The sequence below is a fragment of the Dipodomys spectabilis genome, unplaced genomic scaffold, assembly GCF_019054845.1.
Source record: "Dipodomys spectabilis isolate Male_0828 unplaced genomic scaffold, ASM1905484v1 ptg000069l, whole genome shotgun sequence".
Lineage (NCBI taxonomy): Eukaryota > Metazoa > Chordata > Mammalia > Rodentia > Heteromyidae > Dipodomys > Dipodomys spectabilis.
This window is the reverse complement of record NW_024870746.1, coordinates 16,530,158-16,551,720: the sequence shown is the minus strand read 5'-3', so window position 1 is coordinate 16,551,720 and position 21,563 is coordinate 16,530,158. Positions and strand designations below refer to the sequence as shown.

Here is a 21,563-nt window from a genome sequence, read left to right as displayed (position 1 = left end):
TCTTAAATATAAAGCATGAAGTGCATTTTTAACAGCTATCGTGTCAAAGAATAAAACAGAATGTTTGTTTTTATTTGGAACAAAATTGCAATGTTCTTGTATTTTCTCAATAGCCCTGTAATCGAATCTCTAGTCTCTTGTATTCATAGGGATCCTTTTATAAAATACTGTGCTAATCTACATTCTTCATGCAGCATTATTACTTTATAATCTGATTAATAGCGTATCATAATGAATAAATTTATTCTTGCACAATTTATGTCCTGTGAAGTTTTGAGCATCATAGCAGGAGAACTGTGAAGTTATTACTGGCACTCATGTCTTTGTAATCATTTGTTTCTAAGGAAGAATGTGTTGTCTATGAAGATTACATGGCTGCATCATTTCTTATTGTAAAATATCATCTACTTTCTATTACAGAGAAAATGCCCACTCGTGGAACAGAGTAACATGAGACTGACATTTCTAGGTACTTTCTCAATAGAAAATAATTTCGAATTTTTCTCCAAGATGAGAATTTGTGGCAGAGAGTGCAATTTGCCAAACACTGTAAGTCAAGAGACTTTCATAAGATGGTGGGGCCAGTTTGCTGAGGCATCCTAGGGACAAAAATATGATGTCTCAGTAGCCACTGCGTCACCACTGCTCACTGATCAGTGCTCAGGAAAGGGAAGGCTTCTTCCCACAACTTAAAGAGGTCACCTGATGCTACTTTGTTGACCATTCATTTCCAGATGTGAGAGAAGACAGTGAAATATATATTGTCAGTTCCTTCCTTGTTTACTGGTCACATTCTAGAGAAGAACACACACAGTAGCACAAACCAGCAGAAGGATAATATTTAGGTTCTAAACTAGCTCTTGAGGACCCATATCATGACACACTGGCTAATCCAGTATTTGATCTCTCTGTTTCAGTCTCCCTCATTTGTGAGAGTAAGAGATGGGATTATGTCTAGGATGTCTCTAGTTGCAAAATCCTCCAACTGAATAGTTCATGAAACACTTCTCAAAGGGATCCCCTGAACCTTTGAGAAGACCATGAAGAGCCCTTGTAACTTTTTTCCTTCACTTCTTAGCAGCTTCACCTAAATGTTCCGAGTCATCAAGAAAGACTAGCACTGCTTTTAGAGAACTTAAGTGGACTTGGTGAGTGAGCCAGGCTTCAACTCGCCATCATTCTGGTGATCACTGAAAATTTCATATACAACTAGCATCGTAGAGAGAGGTAACTAGGACAAAGGATCCATGATTTCGAGATTGCCCAAAATGTTTGCAGAGATGACAGTGACTGCTGTTCCCTAAAGCCCACCCCTTTAATGAAAGGTAGGAGCTTGGATTGTAATTATGGCATTCTGCTACCCAAACTTGAAGCTTTTATGAGCCTTTTGCAATTAACTACTTAAATGCATCGTAACACTTGCTTCTCTGACAGCAAAGTATTGATTTTTTAATCATTTTCAAGTCTCCTCCAGCACAAATAAATGTACTACAGTTACAGTTAATGCACTATGTACATGCTTTAAAGGCTGGTGTGACACGATTTATTATTTTGTGATATATGGAATTGAAGGCTACGATTCTCAGAAAGTAACATCTCAGTGATCTAACATCAGGAAGAACCAGTGTCCTTGCTCCTTCAAAATTTCTAATGGTAAGAAAAGGAAAAAAAAGCTAAGGACTTAAAACAAAAAGGATGCTTAGGCTTTTCCCAAAAGAAAAGGGAAATGAGTTAACTATACATCTTTTAAATGCGTCTGTGTAGGAAGAAAAGTTAAATAACCTATCAGAGATGATACAGTTTATATTTTCCTAAAGGTGTCACTGTGGGACTTACAGCAACTTTGTTCAGATGAATTTTTGTCTATTTAACTTCTTAGTTTGCAAGATTTTTTGGGGAGGGAGGGTCTCATATGTCAAAATGCGACTACAGCCTGTCTGATTCAGTCATGTTTTACTTTTTATGTATTTTAATTGTGGCATTTTAATGGTTGTTATAGGATATACAGCAACTTCATTATAAAGCTAAGAGTGAACTTTCAGAAAGGCTAAGAGTATTGTTGCTATAGCTAAGAAAACCAATAGAAAACTTGAGAAAGTCTGCTTTTAGATTAAGAAGACCTGGCAATTGAGGTCATTATGTATTTAAATGCACAAAAATATGTGTAAATAAATAAAGCCTTTACCTTGGATGCATTCACACACTTCGAGTAGAAGGTGATGAGTAAAAAGCAGTTAATTTTGTTTTGTTAGAAATAATATCATTTTAGTTTTAGCATCTAAGACAGATGCCAGCATTTCACTCTGAACAGATGGTAATTCCATCTAATAGTGCAGCTCTGTATTAGTAAGGTCTGTTGTGTATACAAACAGTAATAAACACTAGGTAAGGATCAAAATAAATTTTAATTGTTGACATTAAATCCTGGCAGCACAGTTCGGAGGCTGCAATATTCCTTTTTCAAGTCTGTCAAATTTACTAATGCTGCAAAAGCTTTTCTGAAAGCTGCCAGATCTCAGTTCCAATAAAAACAGATTTGCACACTACCAGTGATGGTCTTCAAGCAGGATACCTGCTTCCACCCACAGAAATAACTCTGCAGGAAGGACACAGAATTGTGGTCTTATCCAAAGGATGACCTGCCAGTGCTTTAGTGGGTTTTCTTTCATTGCTTCCAAAAGACCAAATATTGAATTAAGAAGCCAGTATAGCTGGACACTGGAGGTACACAATTGTTATTTAACTACTGAGGATCAGAGTTCAAAACCAGCATGGGCAGAGAAGTCTGTGAGACTCTTATCTCCAATTCATAACATAAAGCCCAGAAGTAGACATGTGGCTCAAGCAGTAGAATACCAGCCTTCAGAGAAAAAGCTAAGCAAGATCATGAAGACCTGAGTTCAAATCACATTACTGGCATACATGCAAAAACACGCACATGCGCACGCACACACACACCCTCACACACACCAAAATAAATAAATAAAGTAAAAAGAAAGACAGCATAAATGCCACATATATTAGGGGGCCATAGTTTTATTACAGCCCCTTCTCTTCCCATACTAAGCAATGATACCCATTAAATTCATCTTATGCTCTTTTGCAAGGTGGGCTTTCCTAAGTTTCTTTACAAGTGATATCATTTTTTTAAAAGATGTTTCTTTTGCTTCATCTCAAAAGGTTTCTCTGACAACCCCAGCTACCATCCACAGTGTTTTCCCTCGGCTTGCTGGGAAGCAAGCGTGCCAATCCGCACCTGCTTGGCTCTCATAAGATGTCTCTCTATCTCACATTACAAGGAGTAACCTCTATTCATTGGGACGAGCTGCCAGGCTTAAAAAATATAATTTAAATAACACCACCAGTTTGGCATTCAGGTGACTGTTCAATAAGAAACATGCTTTACAATCATATTTCTTTAAAAACAGGATGTATTTTTTTTAATCATGAAAAATATATTGCTTCCACCATATGGGCCAACCAACGACTCACCAACCGATTTAAGATGCAGCATATTGAGCTGACCATATGTTACAGTGCTGTTGAATGGCTGAGTGATTCATGCCCGTCACATTCTAGTATATCAATTAAAGCTCCTTGAAGTCTACATGATTTGTGTCTCTGTTATTAAACCCTGCTAATTCATCCCACTTACACATCTGTTATAAATCTCTAGGAGTGCTGCATGATTCATGGCAATCTGTGGGCATGCTACAGCAAATTCTTCTCCTTGTAATTAACAGTAAATTGTTTTACTGCCATGCAATGAATTTTTCAGTTATATTGCAAATGAACTCCTAAATGTGCGGTTCTTTCCTAAGAACTGACTTATATCATTAGGCAATTAAAAAGTATTGCTTTGAACCAAAAGCTTTTAATCAAGGGAAATACAACTTCAACACTGCTGAAGAGTCATGGAAATTTGACATGGTAGTTACAAGTATAAAATAATCTCTATTGGAAGAGCAAAAATACACAAACAAACAAACAAACAAAAAACAAACCTTCAGTGTACTGGGGATTTCATGGCTGCTAAGACATAAAACTACAGCCTGCAAACACTTGCCGAGACAAGGTTTTGTGTTTTTTTTTTTCACAGATACTGTTTATCTTGGAAGTTACTTGAGTCATCTGTCATTGCTGAATTTCTCAGGCTGCTTTACACTTCTCTAATTGTAAAACGCTCCCTTTATTCTTGGAATAAATAATTGGATAATTAGCCAAGTTGAATCATCAGAGGATTCCAGTGCTATTCAAGTGTTCTTGTCAAAAGGTGAAGCAAATTCATTTCAGCCCGCCTCTGTGGCTCGTCCAAGAAGCTTTGATTTTTTTTTTAATTCTTCTCTTTCTTGGCATCAGCCTCGGATTCATGAATCCATACATCAAGTCAGTAGTTTAACAACAAATGGAATTAAATTCAAAGAAGGGAAACTAATTGAAGGACAGCAATGAGAAAGTGTTTGGTAATGTGCTTTTTTAATATGGCATGCCACATTTGCATGATAATTTTCCCTTTTTAGCATGGAGCAGAAAGTGACTAGCTTAATAAGGGATTATTCAAGACAGGAAAGAAGAAAATGCACTCATAACTAAGAACAAAGGTTGTATTTTATGAAACAAAAACAGGCAACCTCCAAGAAGTAACTGGATGATTGGTTTATGCATTATGAATAAAAAGGCAGAAAAATATTTGTATTAGTATTCACTAATGACTTTATATACAAGATTGTTGTAATTAAAATTATAAATTAACATATTAAGAGTGCTTGTTTAATCACTCTGGGTCCAATTCACAACGAAAAGACTTATGTACCTGCATGCGAAACAATGTGTGTTTGCAACCCAGGAGCCAACTGACTCTACATTTCACTTTAGACTCAGAGAGAAAACCTAATGCAAGACTCTTGATTTGCTGAATGATAGCTGGGAAACTTCAGCACTTGTAATATGGAGGTCCATTTATGACAGGCAAAAGAAATAGTGAATTGACCATTCAGGAATGGTCAAGAATTTTCTTTAAAAAATTTAAACTGGATTCAGTTTGTGAGTCATGAAAAAGAACAACTTTCTCAAATTAAAAGGGTCATCTTTGCAGGGAACACAAGGGCTCAATAGCAATGTGCATATGACCATATAAAAGGAAACTTATGGAAATGAACTTCAAGAAATGGAAGCAGATTTCTTATACTATTTACAGTTCTTTATTCCTCTTCCTCTTTGTCTTCCTTTTTCTCCTCCTTTCCTTTTTTCTTTGGTTTATTCCCTTCTTCCATTTTTAATATATTTTTAATGTAAATATACTGTATAGAAGGGTTACAGTTATATGAGTAGGGTAATGAGTACATTTCCTATCGAGCATTGTTACCTCCTCCTTTGTCTCACTGTTTTTTATTTCTGTAATCTTTGTCCTATGTATAAGTTTATCTGATCTGGGGAGGGGAAGGGGAAACAGAAACAGAGGAACAAAGGGAGACCCGATTCAGCATAGAAACCCACTAGACACTATGCTGGAAATGAACTATACACCTTGTTGGGGGAGAGAAAAATTGGGAGAGTATGAGGGAGAGGATGACACTGTTCAAAAGGAAATATACTCATTACCTGTCTCATGCAAACTTAAGCCCTCTATATACCACCTTTATCATAAAATTAAACTTTTAAAAAGGAAGGATGTGGGGAATAATCGTTCTAGGTTTCTGTGGCTCTGTCTGTAATCCTAGCTACTGAGGAGGCTGAGATATGAGGAGTGTAGTTCAAAGCCAGTCTGAGCAAGAAAGTCTGAGAGATTCATCTCTAATTATCTACTAGAAAACTGGAAGTGATGCTGTGATTTGAAGTGATAGAGCACTAGCCTTGAGTGGAAGAGCTCCAGCACCCAGGTCCTGTTCAAGCCACCATCACCAAAAAACAAATAAATAAATGTAATCTAAAAATTAAAATAATAATAAAGACTCTTTAAAGAGTTCATCAACTCAATATTCCTACAAACCTCAAAACAAACTCCAAGCCACCAATAACATTACAAAAGATTTTGCAATGGAAAGACAAGTAGATGCATAGGATAACCAGTCCTCAGACTGTCACAAGCATCAAAACCCAACAGAGCAACATTGGAATATTCAGTATGAAATGCACCCATTATAATCGTTATTTGGGAGAAAATCACTTCCGAGGAAAAAAGAGGCAATAATAAGCCCCACTCAGACAAAACCTTATCTGTACCTATTGATTTTTGCAACTAAGATCGAAAGAGAAAACATCTTTCCCATTGACTCTATGCTTTGAAAAAGCAAAATGTCACTTCAGATGTTTGATACTTCTTTTTTCAAAATTTTTGAATGGTTATTGGACATCATCTTTCATCTCTGCTAATGAGATCCTATCACTGTATTATACTTCAGAATTGCATTTCCCATGTATCTATTATTTACTGTAGTAATACATTTCCTCCACATTGAAGTATTGTTACTATACATTAACAGAGCAGGAAAGATCATAAGGAAGCAACTCAAATTTTAGCCCTTTCTTAAAACCAACTTAACTACTTGTAAGTATTGATCTTTACACTGTATATATTTCTATGACTTAATGTCCATGAGTTTAATTTAGATATTAAATCTTGGGAAATTTTAGATAATAAAATTTATTCATCTGCTGAAAACATTTGGGCTTTTCCTTATAATCATGTAAAAATAAGTCACTTTTTATGGATCTGAGAATAATCAAAAATGGTAGATTTTATAATAAAATATTTCCTCTATTACTGTCATGCCGATGATTTTATTTTCTACTTGGCAGATGAAAATTGAAATAACTGACAGAGTATATTAAGGAATTAAGGGAAAGAATGTTATTTTTTCCCTAAAACCTTTGAACAAATTCCATTCCAGCAAAGAAAGTTCTACAGGGAACAGAAGCTAGTGCAAACTTTTTAATGGAAATTCGGCACATGGAAAATTTTGGCAATGAATCAACGAACCATATGTTTAAAAATATTCTACTGCATCTCCTGCTACTGCTCCATTTTCTACATTATTTCTGCTCCTACTCTGGCTGTCCTAATTACAGCACTCCCCAGAGGGTCTTCAGAGACCCCATCTCACGTTTATTAATGCTAGCCTTGCTTGCTCCCATGGTTTATGACAGAATGGATATCCTGTCTTCTCTCTTCTCCATGGGCTTTTCCTGTAGTATTCCTGGAAATTCCTCCATTTTCTCTACTTCTTCTTTCCCCCTAAATACAAATCTTTGCTGAGCTATCTTCTTTCAGCTTCAGTTTGTAAAATCTCTCTGTCCTCACTAGTTCATTCTCATCCACACTTTTCCATCTATATGGATAGAATCACAAACCTAACCCTATTTTAAGCTCTAACTTTGCAGCTTCTGAGACTGTTTGGCTATCATTGTCTAAACCCAAATGTGTTAAAAAAAAAAAAAACCTACTATATGTCTATTAAATGATCAGTCTTTCCAATTTTATTTAATGGGAGTGCCATGTCTGACAAGACTGTTATCATAGTTCATTTCCAACATAGTGTCTAATGAGTATCACTGCTGAATGGATTCACCCTTTGTCCCATGCTTCTCTGCTTCCATTCCTCCTTCCCAAAGCAGATAAACTTATATACAAGACAAAGGGTACAGAAGTACACAACATTGGGGAAAGGGATGAAGAGGGGGAAAAACTGGGAGAAAATGAAAGAAGGGGAAACACTGTTCAAAAAGAAATATACTTATCACTTGACTTATGTAACTGTAACTCCTTTCTATATCACCTTTGCTATAAAATTTGAAAAATAAATATTGTAGCATAAACACACATAAACTAATAAAAACTGACTCTCAAAAAAAAAGACTGTGGGGCTGGGAAGGTGGCTCAGTGGTAGAGCGCTTGCCTTGCATGCGTGAGGCCCTGAGTTTGATTCCTCAGCACCACATAAGCAAAAAGAAAAAAGCTGGAAGTGATGCTGTGGCTCAAGTGGTAGAGTGCTAGCCTTGAGTTGAAGAGCTGAGGGACAGCGCCCAGACCCAGAGTTCAAGCCCCACGACCGGACCACCCCTCAACAAAAAAACAAAAGACCTGGAAAACCTTTAATAACTATTACAGCCCAAGTAAATGTCATGTAACTAGATAATTTCCCAGTCTCCCCACAAAAGTCATCTATATCATTTTCTGTTCTTACAACTTTGCATCAATCTGTCTAAGAATCCTTTGCACAGGCCTATCATATCAGTTCTACCTGCTAGATGTCAACTTCTTGGCCAAACATTATGTTCACTAGCAATCCTCCTACAGTACTTTAAATATTCAGCTTGCAATAGGTGCTTTCACAATCAAGCCATTGCAAGAAAATGTAGTAATGATGTAAATGTAATAATGATGGACTCATAGTCCATATTACAAAAACAACAGATTTGAAATGGGTATAGTTTGGTTGGTAAAGTTTTGAAATGTACATTGTAGTTGTGAATGACAGACTTTCTGAAGAAAATTTTCTTTTAAATCTCCCATCAGATTTAAGGCTTCCTAAAGGACTGGGAAGATAGAGTGCTTGCCTTGCACGCATGAGGCCCTGCGTTTGATTCCTTAGTACCACAGAAGCAGAAAAAGCCGGAAGTGGCGCTGTGGCTCAAGTGGTAGAGTGCTAGCCTTGAGCTAAAGAGCTGAGGAACAGCACCCAGGCCCAGAGTTCAACCCCACAACTGACCAAAAAAAAAAAAGGCTTTCTAAAGTTTCATTCATTTTTATTTTTCCACAATAAACTAAGTTTTATGACTGTTCTATATATATATATATATATATATATATATGTATATATTATTGTGAAAATACTGTACAGAGGGGTTACAATTACATGAGCAAGATAATGAGTACATTTCTTATCAAGCATTGTAGCCTCCTCCTTTGTTTCCCCTTCCCATCCCTTCCCATCTTCTCCCTGCCCCCCCCACCCAATCCTCCCCGCTCCCCCACACACACACCAAAGTTGTAAAGTTCGTTTTCGACATAACAACTTGTACATCTCATTGTTGCAATGGGTCCACCTGTATCTCTATTTAAATGATTTGTTTTTCCCCTTCCTCTCCACAAATTATACCGACATCAAATACAGTGAAAGCAGGGGTTATACTGTGGGGGAGGGACATATAAAGCAACGAAGAAATAATCTTATAAATGTGTTAGGAACAATCGCATGAAAGAAAAAAAAACATTTGAGTACATATCTTAGGGTTCATTTCCCTAACATCACTTTATCTGACCTTTTCTGCTTGACTCAGACATATACTAGATATTGCAAATAAGGGAAACCATGGGACCTATGTTCTTTGGGCCTGGCTTACTTCACTAAATATAATTTTTTCCAAGTCTTTCCATTTCCTAACAAATGGGGCAATGTCATTCTTTCTGGTTCTTACATAAATGTTGTAATAATATATAACTGAGAAACAATAGAAATTTTTGTAATTCCTATACATTTGTTAAAAATATATAATCTGACTATAATCACAATACCAAATTTTTGCTGAGAATGTGCTATATGGTAAGTACTGCTTTAAATAATGCATTAATTCATTTTATTCTTCATAAAAACCTGATAAAATATTATATCCTTATTTATAAACTGGAAAACTCAAAACAAAATAAGGCAAGAGCAAAAACAAAGGTTGCATAATGCACACATGGCCACACAATTAGTAAATGGCTGAGTTGAAAGCCAAACCCTTGTTTTCCAGCTTTTCCTTTTCTCTGTACATACATTTTTTAAATTTAAAATAAAGATAATGCAAAATTTTAATTTAGAAAATTGCCTATCACCCCATGAATAATATATGAATATCTAATTATGGCTGGCATGGCCATGTATATCTGTAATCTCAGAACACAGGAGGCTGAGACAAGAAGATCAAGAATTTGGGGCAAGAATGTGGAGCCTGGGCTCCACAGAGAAGGCCTGTCTCAAAAACACACAAATAAAAATACATAATGAACAACAACAACAACAAAACTAGCCTATGTGAAAGCATGAGGCTTTCAGCAAATGTGAGATGTGTCCAGGATCTATTTTTTTTTTAAGAAAAAGAGGTAAGAGAGAATTGAATGACTTTGTTTAGTTTTCCTCCCCAGTCCTTCTAGTAGTCAGAGATGGCCCAAAGCCTGTGTGCTTCCCCTCATAAGTGAATGTGATTTGCACACAGGTGTAGGTGTGTTGAGTACTCTCTTCCATGATACAGAAACTCCGTATTAGTTACTTTTATATCACCATGATAAAATAATGAACAGACACAACTTTAGGGAAAGAATTATTTATCTTGGCTCTCAATCTCAGAGCATTTGTTTTAAAGTCTCTTGGCCTTATGTCCTGAGGCATAGCATTATGATGGCAGAGGTGTGTGAAGGAAGAGGCTGTTCACTTTGTGCCAGACAGGAAGTAGAGAAAAGGGGGAATATCAGAAGAGACAAGACCAGTTATAGTCACACACAGACCTGCTTCCTCCAACTCTTTATCTTCTATGGAGGGATTAACCCACTGACTAAATTAGAGCACACAGGATGCAATCACTTTCCCAAAGTCCATCAGTTGGCACCAAACCTCCAACACAGGAGACGACAGAAGACATTTCTTATTCACACTATGGCAAGCTCATTGGCGCAACTCACTCTAATTAATAGTAGAGTACTTACTATCATTGATACTTCTAGCAGGGAGGTTCCTTCTATAGATATTTTTCTTCCATTGGATCTCCAGAATCCATCTAGTGCCTAAGATCAGACGTGCCTCCTTTCAGTTCCTTTCATTTATTGTGCCTTTGGAAAAACAGCTTGGAGCCTCGAGAGGAGAATGCCTGTTCACTGCTAGAAACTATGGCATGTGATGGCTTTCTGTGGCATGTAGCCCAGAGGAGGGAGTACTTGCCAGGGGTGTGCTGCTATTTAAAATGTCACCAAAATGATGTCTTCAAGAGGTTTAAGTAGATGGATAACTCACCTCAACACAGGAGAACAGTGAGTAGACACCACACAGAGATAGTTTTAAATCAGTGTATGCTATTACTTGTTTATTCTTTTCCCTCTGGAGATGGGCTGGCAACTTTCTCCCTTCAGCTACACCTTCATTCCTGATACTTTTGTTGGTTCCTTTGTAGATGGAGTCTAGCAAACTTTTCTGCCCTGGTTGGGATCAGATCTTGAGCCTCAAAATCTCTGCCTCCAAACTAGCTAGGATGATTTTATTATATTATAGTCCTCAGGTAAGGAATTCCTTCTTTAAACAAGTATCCAAAGATGGTACAAATTTGCCTTTGTGCTAGTAGTGCTGACCCCATTGAAAGTAAGAGATAGAGGTTAGACAAACACTGGAATAAATCTTGCTAAGACTATATTAATTTTTATCTTTTTTCTGTTTAAAAAATATCAAGGAGGACAGCAATCTGCATCAGAAAGGGAGCAACAGAGAACAAAAATAAAACAAACAATATGTCAAAAGTAGAGAAGTTTTGTAGGCATTAGTTTCTAAATTTAGTTTCTATGTCTGTTAAGCCTCACTTACCAGCTGCTAAAGTCTGTCCTGTTCCAGAAGCACTGGTTACACAACCAACCACATTGCAGAGGGAAACAGTAAAGCTGTATATCGTATAAGGTTTCAGTCCATTTACAACATAAGACAGGTCTTGAGGTTTAGCAGTGTGCAACAGCTTCAAGGCAAACATAATAAGAAAAATCAGATAATAGATAATCACTGCAAACACTACCACTGTAACAAAGTTCTGTGAGTTCAGACAGAGGGAATTATAGCCCAACTTCTATTAGTAAAAGGGATTTTTTAAACAAAAGTATTACAACAAGCCAGGGTTTAATTGATAATAGTATATGCACACTGTTTTATGAGGTGATAATCTACTTCCTGAAAGTGGATAAATGAGAAAAGCGAGTTATGGCCTCATAAAGCAGCACGGTGGTGTGGTTATTGTCACCAATGGTAAAGATAAAGATGGTGACACTGTCATTGCTACTGTGAACAAGTCCAGGGGAAACCACCAGGCTTGGCCCAAAGTAACCCAGCGCAGGATACCACCTGCTAGCTCATGGCATAAGAACAGAGCCCCGCACTATGTTAATCATCATATCATTTTCTTGAAAGAGACAGAAATAAAAGGGGGGAAAATCCTGTGAAACATATTGCTGAATATCCACAAGAGGTCAATTCTCAATTATCTTGTTCATGCAAATGACCACATACAGATTCAATCAGTAACATTTTTTTTGACATATCCTCTTTAGCACACACTTGCAAATCAAAGCGGCAGATTTGAGGAGACAAGACTGAAGAGAACTCCATAGTTCATAAACAAACAAACAAATCTGAGAATTTGTTTCATGATTATACAAAGAATTGGTCTAAAGGAACCATGTAAATTTGCTTAGACTGGTGTAAATTATATTTAGGGGAAAACAATGCTTAATAGGAAATATGCTCATTACTCATATAACTGTAACCTCTATGTATAGTATCTATACAATAAGAATATATATTAAAAATTTAAAGACACAGAAAAGTACAACACTAACCATGGATATAATACTTTTTTCCTTAGGGCTACTGATAGATACTTTTCACACAATGATGTCTGAGTCAACAAAGAACCAGGCTGATAGTATAAATGATCATGATCCTATCATTATAAAGGTGGTAAGCAACTTCTTTTTTTCTTTTTGTTTGTTTCTTGTGGGTCTTGAACTCAGGGCCTGGATGCTGTCCCTGAATTTTTTCGCTCAAGGCTAGCATTCTACCACTTTGAGCCACAATGCCACTTCTGGTTTTCTGGTGATTAATTGGACATAAGAGTTTCACAGGACTTATCTCAGCCTCTTGAGTAACTATGAGGCACCGGTGCCCAGAGAAGTAAGAAATTTCTATCAAAAAATGATCTCACAGCCAACAATTAGATATTGGAGTGATGCTGTTGTTAAAAAACCAACTACCCTCCCTATGGTTTACATGGTACTACAATTGCATTCAGTACATAATACTAAAGAATGCTAGCAAATAACTAATGGTTTATATGTTTATTCTATATTTTGTCATCATTTTAGAGTGGTATGTAGGGCAATTTATTGGTTTATTTTACCTAAGTTGATGTAAGTATACTTCTGTGGTGTTTGGCAATAAGGAAATATTCTAACAATACATTTCTCAGAAGTTATTCTGTCATTAAACTATATAATCATAAAAAATAAGTTTCCACCAATAAATATTAAGTAGAGATTGCTGCAAGGTTTAATGACATTTGGCATAATATTTTAGATTCTGTAGTATCTATTATACTGTAGTATAATAATGTTAGTTAGAAGTAAAAGATGTTATGTTAGGGGCATGTTAAATGGGCCAAATAAGCAAGAAGCTACAAGTGTATAGAGCTCTTAATAAATAAAATATGTGCTGAAGAGAGTGAGAATGCATCATGTTCAAATTAAAGAATCTGACAGAGCACAGACAGTTTAGAACATACAGTCCAAATTAAAAAAAAATACAAAAAACATCATCTCTTTCATTTCCTATCACCAAAAAGGAGGCCAATGTCTGGTACACCTCCTCATATTCCAAAAGGAGCATATTTCAAAAGTGTATATACCATGTCTGGATACTGTTCTATCCAAGTTACCTCGTAACATGGAAGGTTGCCATTTTTAATGTATCACAATAGAGGAAAAATCTCTGTTCTAGACCCACACTGTGGTTCAAGATGATGAACAATTTGGGACATAGACTCTAACAGATTCATTATTAAGGATAATAATGCTGGGGAAAGATGTTTTGATGTGTTTATGTAGAGAGCCCTGAGGTAGATCCTTAGTTCTAAAAAGGCCCTTTCATTTTCCAGGATTATTACAAATATCCAATTGATGAGTTCTTAGACACAGTAAAGTCTCAGTAACTATGTATGCATACTATTATTCCATTACTGCTTGCTTGAACATAACTCACCAGAAGGCAATATGTAAGATTATATCAAGATTTTGTCCATATTCATTATGTTCACATGATTCATTTGAATCATTATTTGTAACGTTTGTCATCAGCTGTAATAAACTCTATTTTTTAGGAATTGTTTTAGAGGGACTTTAAAAATGTTTAAAATATATGTACAAGATGTTCTTACCAATATTATTTATACTTCCAAAAGAATATTTAATATAAAATCAACAAACTGTGACTTGGTTAAATGTACTATTGTATATCCTATATATAATTTAATAATTTAATCCTATATATACTATATATATATATATATATATATATATAATTTAACTTCTTGTAAAATACTTAAGTGGAAAGAGCAGGTCTAATGAAACAAAAGCATATCAATGTTTCTTCAGTACACACTTATATCAGAAACAACCGGTGTGCATAGAGAGATCCTTGTACATATAATATCATGTTGAGAAAGGAAATACCATATTTAATGAGTATACTGGGAGAATTCTGTTACAAAATTATATGTAAAGTCAGAAAATGTCAAATGTGAGTCAACTCTGGAAGAATATCAGTTAAAAATAACATTACCTGAGTGAAGAACACTGGAATTGATTGTGATTGTTGAGGTGATTGTTCAGAAATCATATTGATGTTAAAACTTACAACTTTTCCTCTTGTGATATTTTCTGCTGGTTTCTCCCAGGAGATGTTGAGAGACGAGGATGAGATGGGGAAGACCAAAGGAGCATCCATGAATACAGGAACTAGTCAGAAAAAAAGATGATATTGGCAAAACACTGCACATGACCCCTAAAAAATTTCAGACTCATACACTTTAGTTTCTGAAATACTCTATTCATAAAATTCAGATTTGAATCAAATAGAAGAATATAATGGTACATATAAAAGATACCCACTTTCTATGTTATAAGCTAATACAATTTTCACTTGCAAAATAAAAATATCTGATAGGAATTTATTTGTATGTGAAAAGATAGCTAGTAGATAATGGGGCAGAAAGCCATAGGTATTCTGAATATTTGAATAAAATCACAAAACTGAGTGTGTTTAGTCTGCAAAGTTCAGAAAAGTACCTAATGATATACTGGATTTCTCATAGAAAGGAAAATATTTCACTGAGCCAAACCAATGTTTTCAGTGGCAAGAATGGAAAATTAGGGGCTGGGGAGGTGGCTCAGTGGTAGAGTGCTTGCCTCATGTGCAGGGGGTCCTGGGTTCGATTCCTCAGCTCTACCTAAGGAGTACAAGCCAGAAGTGGCACTGTGGCTCAAGTGATAGAGCTCTAGCCTTGAGCTGAAGAGCAGAGGGACAGCGCGCACATCCACATTTCAAGTGCCACAACCAACCAACCAAACAAACAAACAAAAAAAGGCATGGAAATTTAGCTATACAGATAGAGCTGAATCTAGAATGTTCTAAATAACTTCAAAGAAATCCTCAAAGTTTTTGCTAAGTTTTGATTGATCGGTCCAAGGTTCATACACACTATACATTTTCCCCTTGGTATCCTTGAGATCTTAATATGGGTTTTAAATATGCTAACCAAAGGTGTATTATCATTGCACTTTCATTAGCCAGTGACCCATAAGATTATGAGAGTCCAGCATGGCAGTTTCTCCCATTACTTTTCCTTTCTGACCTTGAGTTTCCCCTTCCAGGACGCCATGGCTCATCACTTGTGCTACCGTGGCACTATTATTTGTCCAAGATGGCTGGTACCCATTATGAGATGCTAAAACAGTGTACATTTTATTCATGAAATGGTTCCCTTGGACATCAACCTAAACTACTCTCGTCCTATGCAGCTCCAATAGATCAACTTTAGATCAGGGTATATAGGTTTTCTTTGGCTATCTATAGATTCAAAGCAGAGCAAAAAAATGCTTTCCTTTCCTTAAATATGCTAATGAAATCCAAAGCATGATTCAAGTAAAGAATAAGATGGAAGATGAAAAATAACGCTTTGCCTTAATGAAGGTCTCTCAGGAAAACTAACACTTGTATCCTCTTTCCTTACCCTAATGCTAATTGTTTATAAGAAATCTTGTGAATTGTATAGATTTTCATGTCAATAGGTAAAAACTGCTACTCACACTGATTGAAAGGAAAAATGAGCACAGAGTTGTAAAATTGGTACCAGATCTCGTTGACTAAGGATAAACTGTGATGTATATGGAACAAGATGGGGGTGGTGGTCAATATGTTTCAAGAAGGGAAGCCAACTGCTATTTGGGGAACATATTCTTAAAAGATTATAACTATGGTTATGTCCTCCCTCAAAGGAATTCCTATCTGAAATATTTACTCTTTCCTCCAAAATTCACTATAAATACTTCATGATATTGAAGTTCTTATGTAATCAACCCATTATATTGTCTCTTTTTTGGCACAATTCTTGCTGTTCAACATGCAGTGTTTCAGCACTGTGGACTTTAATTTCAGGCCACACTTTCATGCATGAACTTTTTGTTTTGTTTATTTAGGTTTTTTTGCAGGGGAGGCACTTGGGATTTTAAACTCATACTTGCTAAGGAGATGCTATATGCATGTCGAGTTGTTTGTTTCTTTAAGTAGAATTCAAAGCACTGATCATTACCTGATTCTCCTGTTCTTTCTGAGATCCAGACAGAGGACACACTGCCAGCCATATTCACAGCTACGACTCTAAACTCATACTCGGTGTATGGCTCCAAGCCAGTGATGAATGCAGTCATTTGAGGAGACTTTGGTGTATTTTCATGAGCTGATCCTGAGACTGGGTGAGGATCGAACCAGCTGCTGCTCTGAAACACTCGACTTTCTTCAGTAGATCCCAGTCTTCTCATGTATAATTCATATCTTATAATTATTCCTAGAAAAGTTCAACAATGAGCGGAATTATTTCAACGGGGGCCATCATTAGGGTGGAGCAAGAACAGGTTATTCAGAATGCTGATGTTTTATGATTCTAACTAGATCACTTGCCATTTTACTTTTTATAACCCAGATATAGCAATTTAGTAACTGGTTGATGTGTTCTTTTTGTTTTAATACACATTGGTTGTACAGTTGTTAAGATTTGTTAGGTCCATTTATGTGTGCAGTTCACCTGAATCAGACGCTCTCTTTCATCATTCTCTCCACCTACCCCTGTTCTCACCAGTCACATGGTATTGTTTTTCCTACTTCCATTCTTATATCCATGCATTGAATATTTTGACTATTCATCCACTGTTCCCTTTTCCATCCATCTACTACACCCACTAAACCGCCCAGCAATCTTCAGCATCCTGATTTGCATTTTATTAAACTGTCTGTTGATTGTGTAAAGGGTTTGCAGCATGGAGTTTCATTCCCGCATATACTATACTTGAAGCTGCTTGGCTATATATATATATATGTATATATACATATATATGTATATATGTATATATACATATATATGTATATATGTTTATATATGTATATATAAATATATATACACACACACATATGTCCCTGAGTGTGTTCCATGAGAGGTGTTACCTAATAGGTTGCATGAAATACTATTAAAGGTATATTCTTAATTTAAAAATAAAAGAAAGGGGCTGGGAAGGTGGCTCAGTGGTAGAGCGCTTGCCTTGCATGCCTGAGGCTCTGGGTTCGCTTCCTCAGCACCACATAAGCAAAAAGAACAAAGCCGGAAGTGGCTCAAGTGGTAGAGCGCTAGCCTTGAGCTGAAGAGCTGAGGGACAGTGCCCAGGCCCAGAGTTCAGGCCCCATGACCGGAACCAAAAACAAAAAGAAAAAAAAAATAAAAATAAAAATAAAAGAAAGAAATGGTGTACAAAAAGTAGCTATAATTTATCACATTAAAATCCAATCTTTTCTAGAATGAACAGCCACAATTTCTACTAAGGATAGCTAATTCTATTTGGGAATCGGAACATTCTACTTCCAATTTGTATATCGTCAAACCTGGGAATTTTAAGTTAATATATTTGCATAAGTATTGTACTTACGTTTTACCCAGTTTTTACCAAGTAACTTAAATAAATGAAGGTTCTGTCATATTATGTACATGATATAAATTATGAAACATTTATCCATATATGTCTGGCCTCTATAACCAAGGGTTCAATTGTACAAATATAAAAATTAACTTAATGGAGTCAGATAGCCTAGATACATATTTTTGTATTATTTTATATCTTTTGCTTGCTTAAAAGAGAAGATTTGCTGCTTCTGGGTGCCCTAACTTGTGACACAGTCAAATATAATGCATTTCATAAGTGAGCTTCCAATTATAAACACCCTTAGTGTTATGGCAGATGTCATTAAGAGCAAAGCTAATATTAGCCTTTTAAGAGGCAATTTAATTGAATGGAATTTGTTTTAGATTAGAAAAAATATGCCTCCTTCCACTAACCATGAGAAATAGAATCTCACATCTTTGGAACTTATTTCTCCATGATCATACCATATGGTTATATCAACAAATGCAGATACCATATCCTACTGTACCATTCTACATGGTTAGGTTCTGGTTATTGATCAGGCAAGGGGAATCTAGGCCTTGAGTTCTTACCATTTGGATCCATGGGTGGAGCCCATTCTGCATGAACTTCTGTGGAACTGGTTTTCTGTATCTGGGGTGGACTCAGCTTTCTGGGAGGGGCCTGGGCTGTGGTGATGGTGATGGGTAAGCTGTGTAAACAGCCCCCGCTAGTACATGCCTGGACAGAAAAATTGTACTGGCTGAAGGCGACCAGATTCCAGATAGTGGCAGAGGTTTCCTGACCTTCATACGGAACACATGGCGGAACACTATCCAGAGGAACGCAGGATAAAATATATTTCTCTATAGGACCAGAGCGATTAGAGAGTGGATTCCAGGTAAATGTTACAAAATTGGAACTAACAGGTATGATATAAGTTAAGTTCAAGTGTCCCTCTGGGACCCCAGCCTTTGTCTGATAAATGACAGCCATACTCCTTGTTGAGCCATGGACACTCGTGGTCTTAATGTCATATGAATATGAGGTATATGGTGACAAGAAAGTATCTTTGAAGTATTGAATACCTGAAATTAAAAGAAAAAAAAAAGAAGACAATGACATTCCACAACTTGGGGGACATTTCTAATCATCTTGCTCTTATTTAACCACATTACCTCTACCAATTCAATCAAACATATCAATGTGTGACATTTTTCAAAGTAAGATTTATAAAATTACTGATTACATTTATTATTAAATATAATGGGAGAAAAGTGTCATTAGCAGTGAAAGGATCCCTAAAAAGTCTGTTTTAATATTTGTCTTGCATTTTGCAGTGTTCTTTTGATAGAAGATGTAACAAGAAAATACATCCAAATCTACTTCCTTTACAAAACTGTTTTTCTAGTAAAATGCGAATACATTAGACCAAGTACCAACAAGCTAGTGCCAAATACCAAGTATGTCACAGGTCACTTCTGTGACTACCGAAATTAAATAAAATAATGCTTATTGTTCATAGTTGCTAAGATGTGGAGACATTTGTTATAAATTCTAGATAAACAGGATTTCTATGCATTGGGCAGAGAAAAGAATATATAAAGATGAGCTTAAAAAACACAAAAGAGAGTTGCTGGGTTCTGGTAGCTCACACCTATAATCCGAGACAATCAGGAGGCTGAGATATGAGGATCATAGTTTGAATCCTGCCAGGGCAGGGAAGTCTATGAGAATCTTATCTCCAAGGAACCCGATGTAGTGTTGGACTCAAATTGTAAAGCACTAGCCTTGAGCAAATAATCTGAGGGCCAGTGCTCAGGCCTGGAGTTCAAGCCACAGTATAGCATAAAGTAAAAAGGTGGGGGGGGGGGAAGGGCTAAACAAGTGAGAGAGTGAAATAAAGAGAAAGAGAGCAAGTAGAAAAAAGAAAGGGAGAGAGAGGCTATGATTAGATATATACTTGGAATGTCCTCATTCTGTGGGAAAGCAAACACATTGTAGGATTGAGATGAAATGTACCAGGAAGAAGAAGAGGAAGTATAATGTAGGATAGTGCAGGATGAATGTGATCCAAGTACATTATATGCTTTTTAGGTAGTCAATTGGATATATGAGTCTCACGGATTTTCCAATCTGTGATGGCTTCAAACCAGGATTCTCAGATCTCAGCCTCCGGAGTAGCTTTCTTCTTCCCAGAAAAATGCCAGAAGGGCTGCTGCCAGTTTCCTTAACAGGATTATGTATGTAGATATCATGTATTCATATAAAGGCATTAGCCTTATTTATGTGCATACCATATCACAGTAAGACATTTAGCATCTGATTTTACTCTATGGGGTTTCTTGGCATTGTGATTGGTGAGGATGCCATATTAAGAACCAAGGGATCTACTATGGAATCTTTCACTGCTGAGACAAGATGATCCTTCACCCACTGAGAGGACCAAAGATTGGATATAGGATATGGAGGGATGGTCTCCAAAAGTTCTCAGCTATATCAAGATAGGATTGTTGAGTGTTCATGAGGACCTGACCAAGCTAAGAATGAAAATTGTCCACTGGCTTTATCAGCAATTAATGCCATGAGAATTCTAAGGGTTGATATGAGCTCACACTTCACAAATGAGCCAGAATCCTCAGAATAATTACTACAAAAAGCCAGAGGGAAGCTGACCTTCCCTAAATGTCATCAATCGTAGTGGCTGAAGGAAAGGGATAACAGAAAGCCAAACAAAATGAAAGAATTTCTGAGTGAATAGTGCTTTTGTCATTTTATTATATTTTTCACCACAAATGCTCCATGGAAATATATAGTGCATGAATATTATATTAGGAGTCAATCACATAAAATCTACAAAACAATCTACATGAGGATAGTTTAAAATATAATGACTTCCTACTGATTACAGAAATCTCTACAAAGAATGTAGGGAAAATTCACTAGCCCTAAAGTCCAAAGAAGAAACATATTCAGAAAAGTTTTCTAGGATGAGATTGATAATGGTACAATAGTGGCCCACTAGATGGTGGAAAAGTTTGGTGAAGTTCCTATGATTCATTCATTACATATTTTTACTCAATGCTTGTAGTCTTTAAAATTTGATATCAATGCTGGGTACTGATGTCTCATGCCTGTAATCCTAGCTACTCAGGAGGCTGAAATCTGAGGATTCTGGTTTGAAGCCATCATTGATAAGACTTGTATATACAATTAACCACCAGAAGAGCATATAATGTACTTTGATCACATTCACCCTGCACTATCCTACATTGTTCCTCTTCCTCTTCCTGTAACACTTCTTCCTAGATATTCTTCTTTTAAAATGCATGTCACTTTTTAAAATATTGATTCCATAGATGAGAGAAAAATAACGTGTGTGATATGTCTCTCTGAACCTAGTGGATTTTTGTTTAACCTCCTTTAGTTTTTGCACAAATGAAACAATTTCATTTCATTATTTCATTCTTCTTTATGGCTAAATAACATTGTTCATCACTCATATATAGCACAATTTCTTTATCTCTTCATCTGTGGGTGTGCATCTAGACTGGTTCTTTAACTTGGCTACTGTAAATAATGTCAGGAATTCCTGAGTGATCAGGAATCTCTA

At 36.3% G+C, this 21,563-nt stretch overlaps 1 protein-coding gene across 1 annotated transcript in view; it reads right to left on the bottom strand.

Annotated features, from left to right (window-relative positions):
- The window catches only part of Ush2a (usherin), a 635,341-nt gene that overhangs the window by 463,898 nt on the left and 149,880 nt on the right, over positions 1 to 21,563 (bottom strand). Inside the window, exons 16-19 of the mRNA XM_042681986.1 lie at positions 18,544 to 19,038; positions 16,594 to 16,848; positions 14,565 to 14,740; positions 11,550 to 11,694 (exon numbers count right to left, since the gene is read on the bottom strand). Coding sequence (XP_042537920.1) covers positions 11,550 to 11,694; positions 14,565 to 14,740; positions 16,594 to 16,848; positions 18,544 to 19,038 — 1,071 coding nt within the window. The remainder of the gene's footprint in view (positions 1 to 11,549; positions 11,695 to 14,564; positions 14,741 to 16,593; positions 16,849 to 18,543; positions 19,039 to 21,563) is intronic.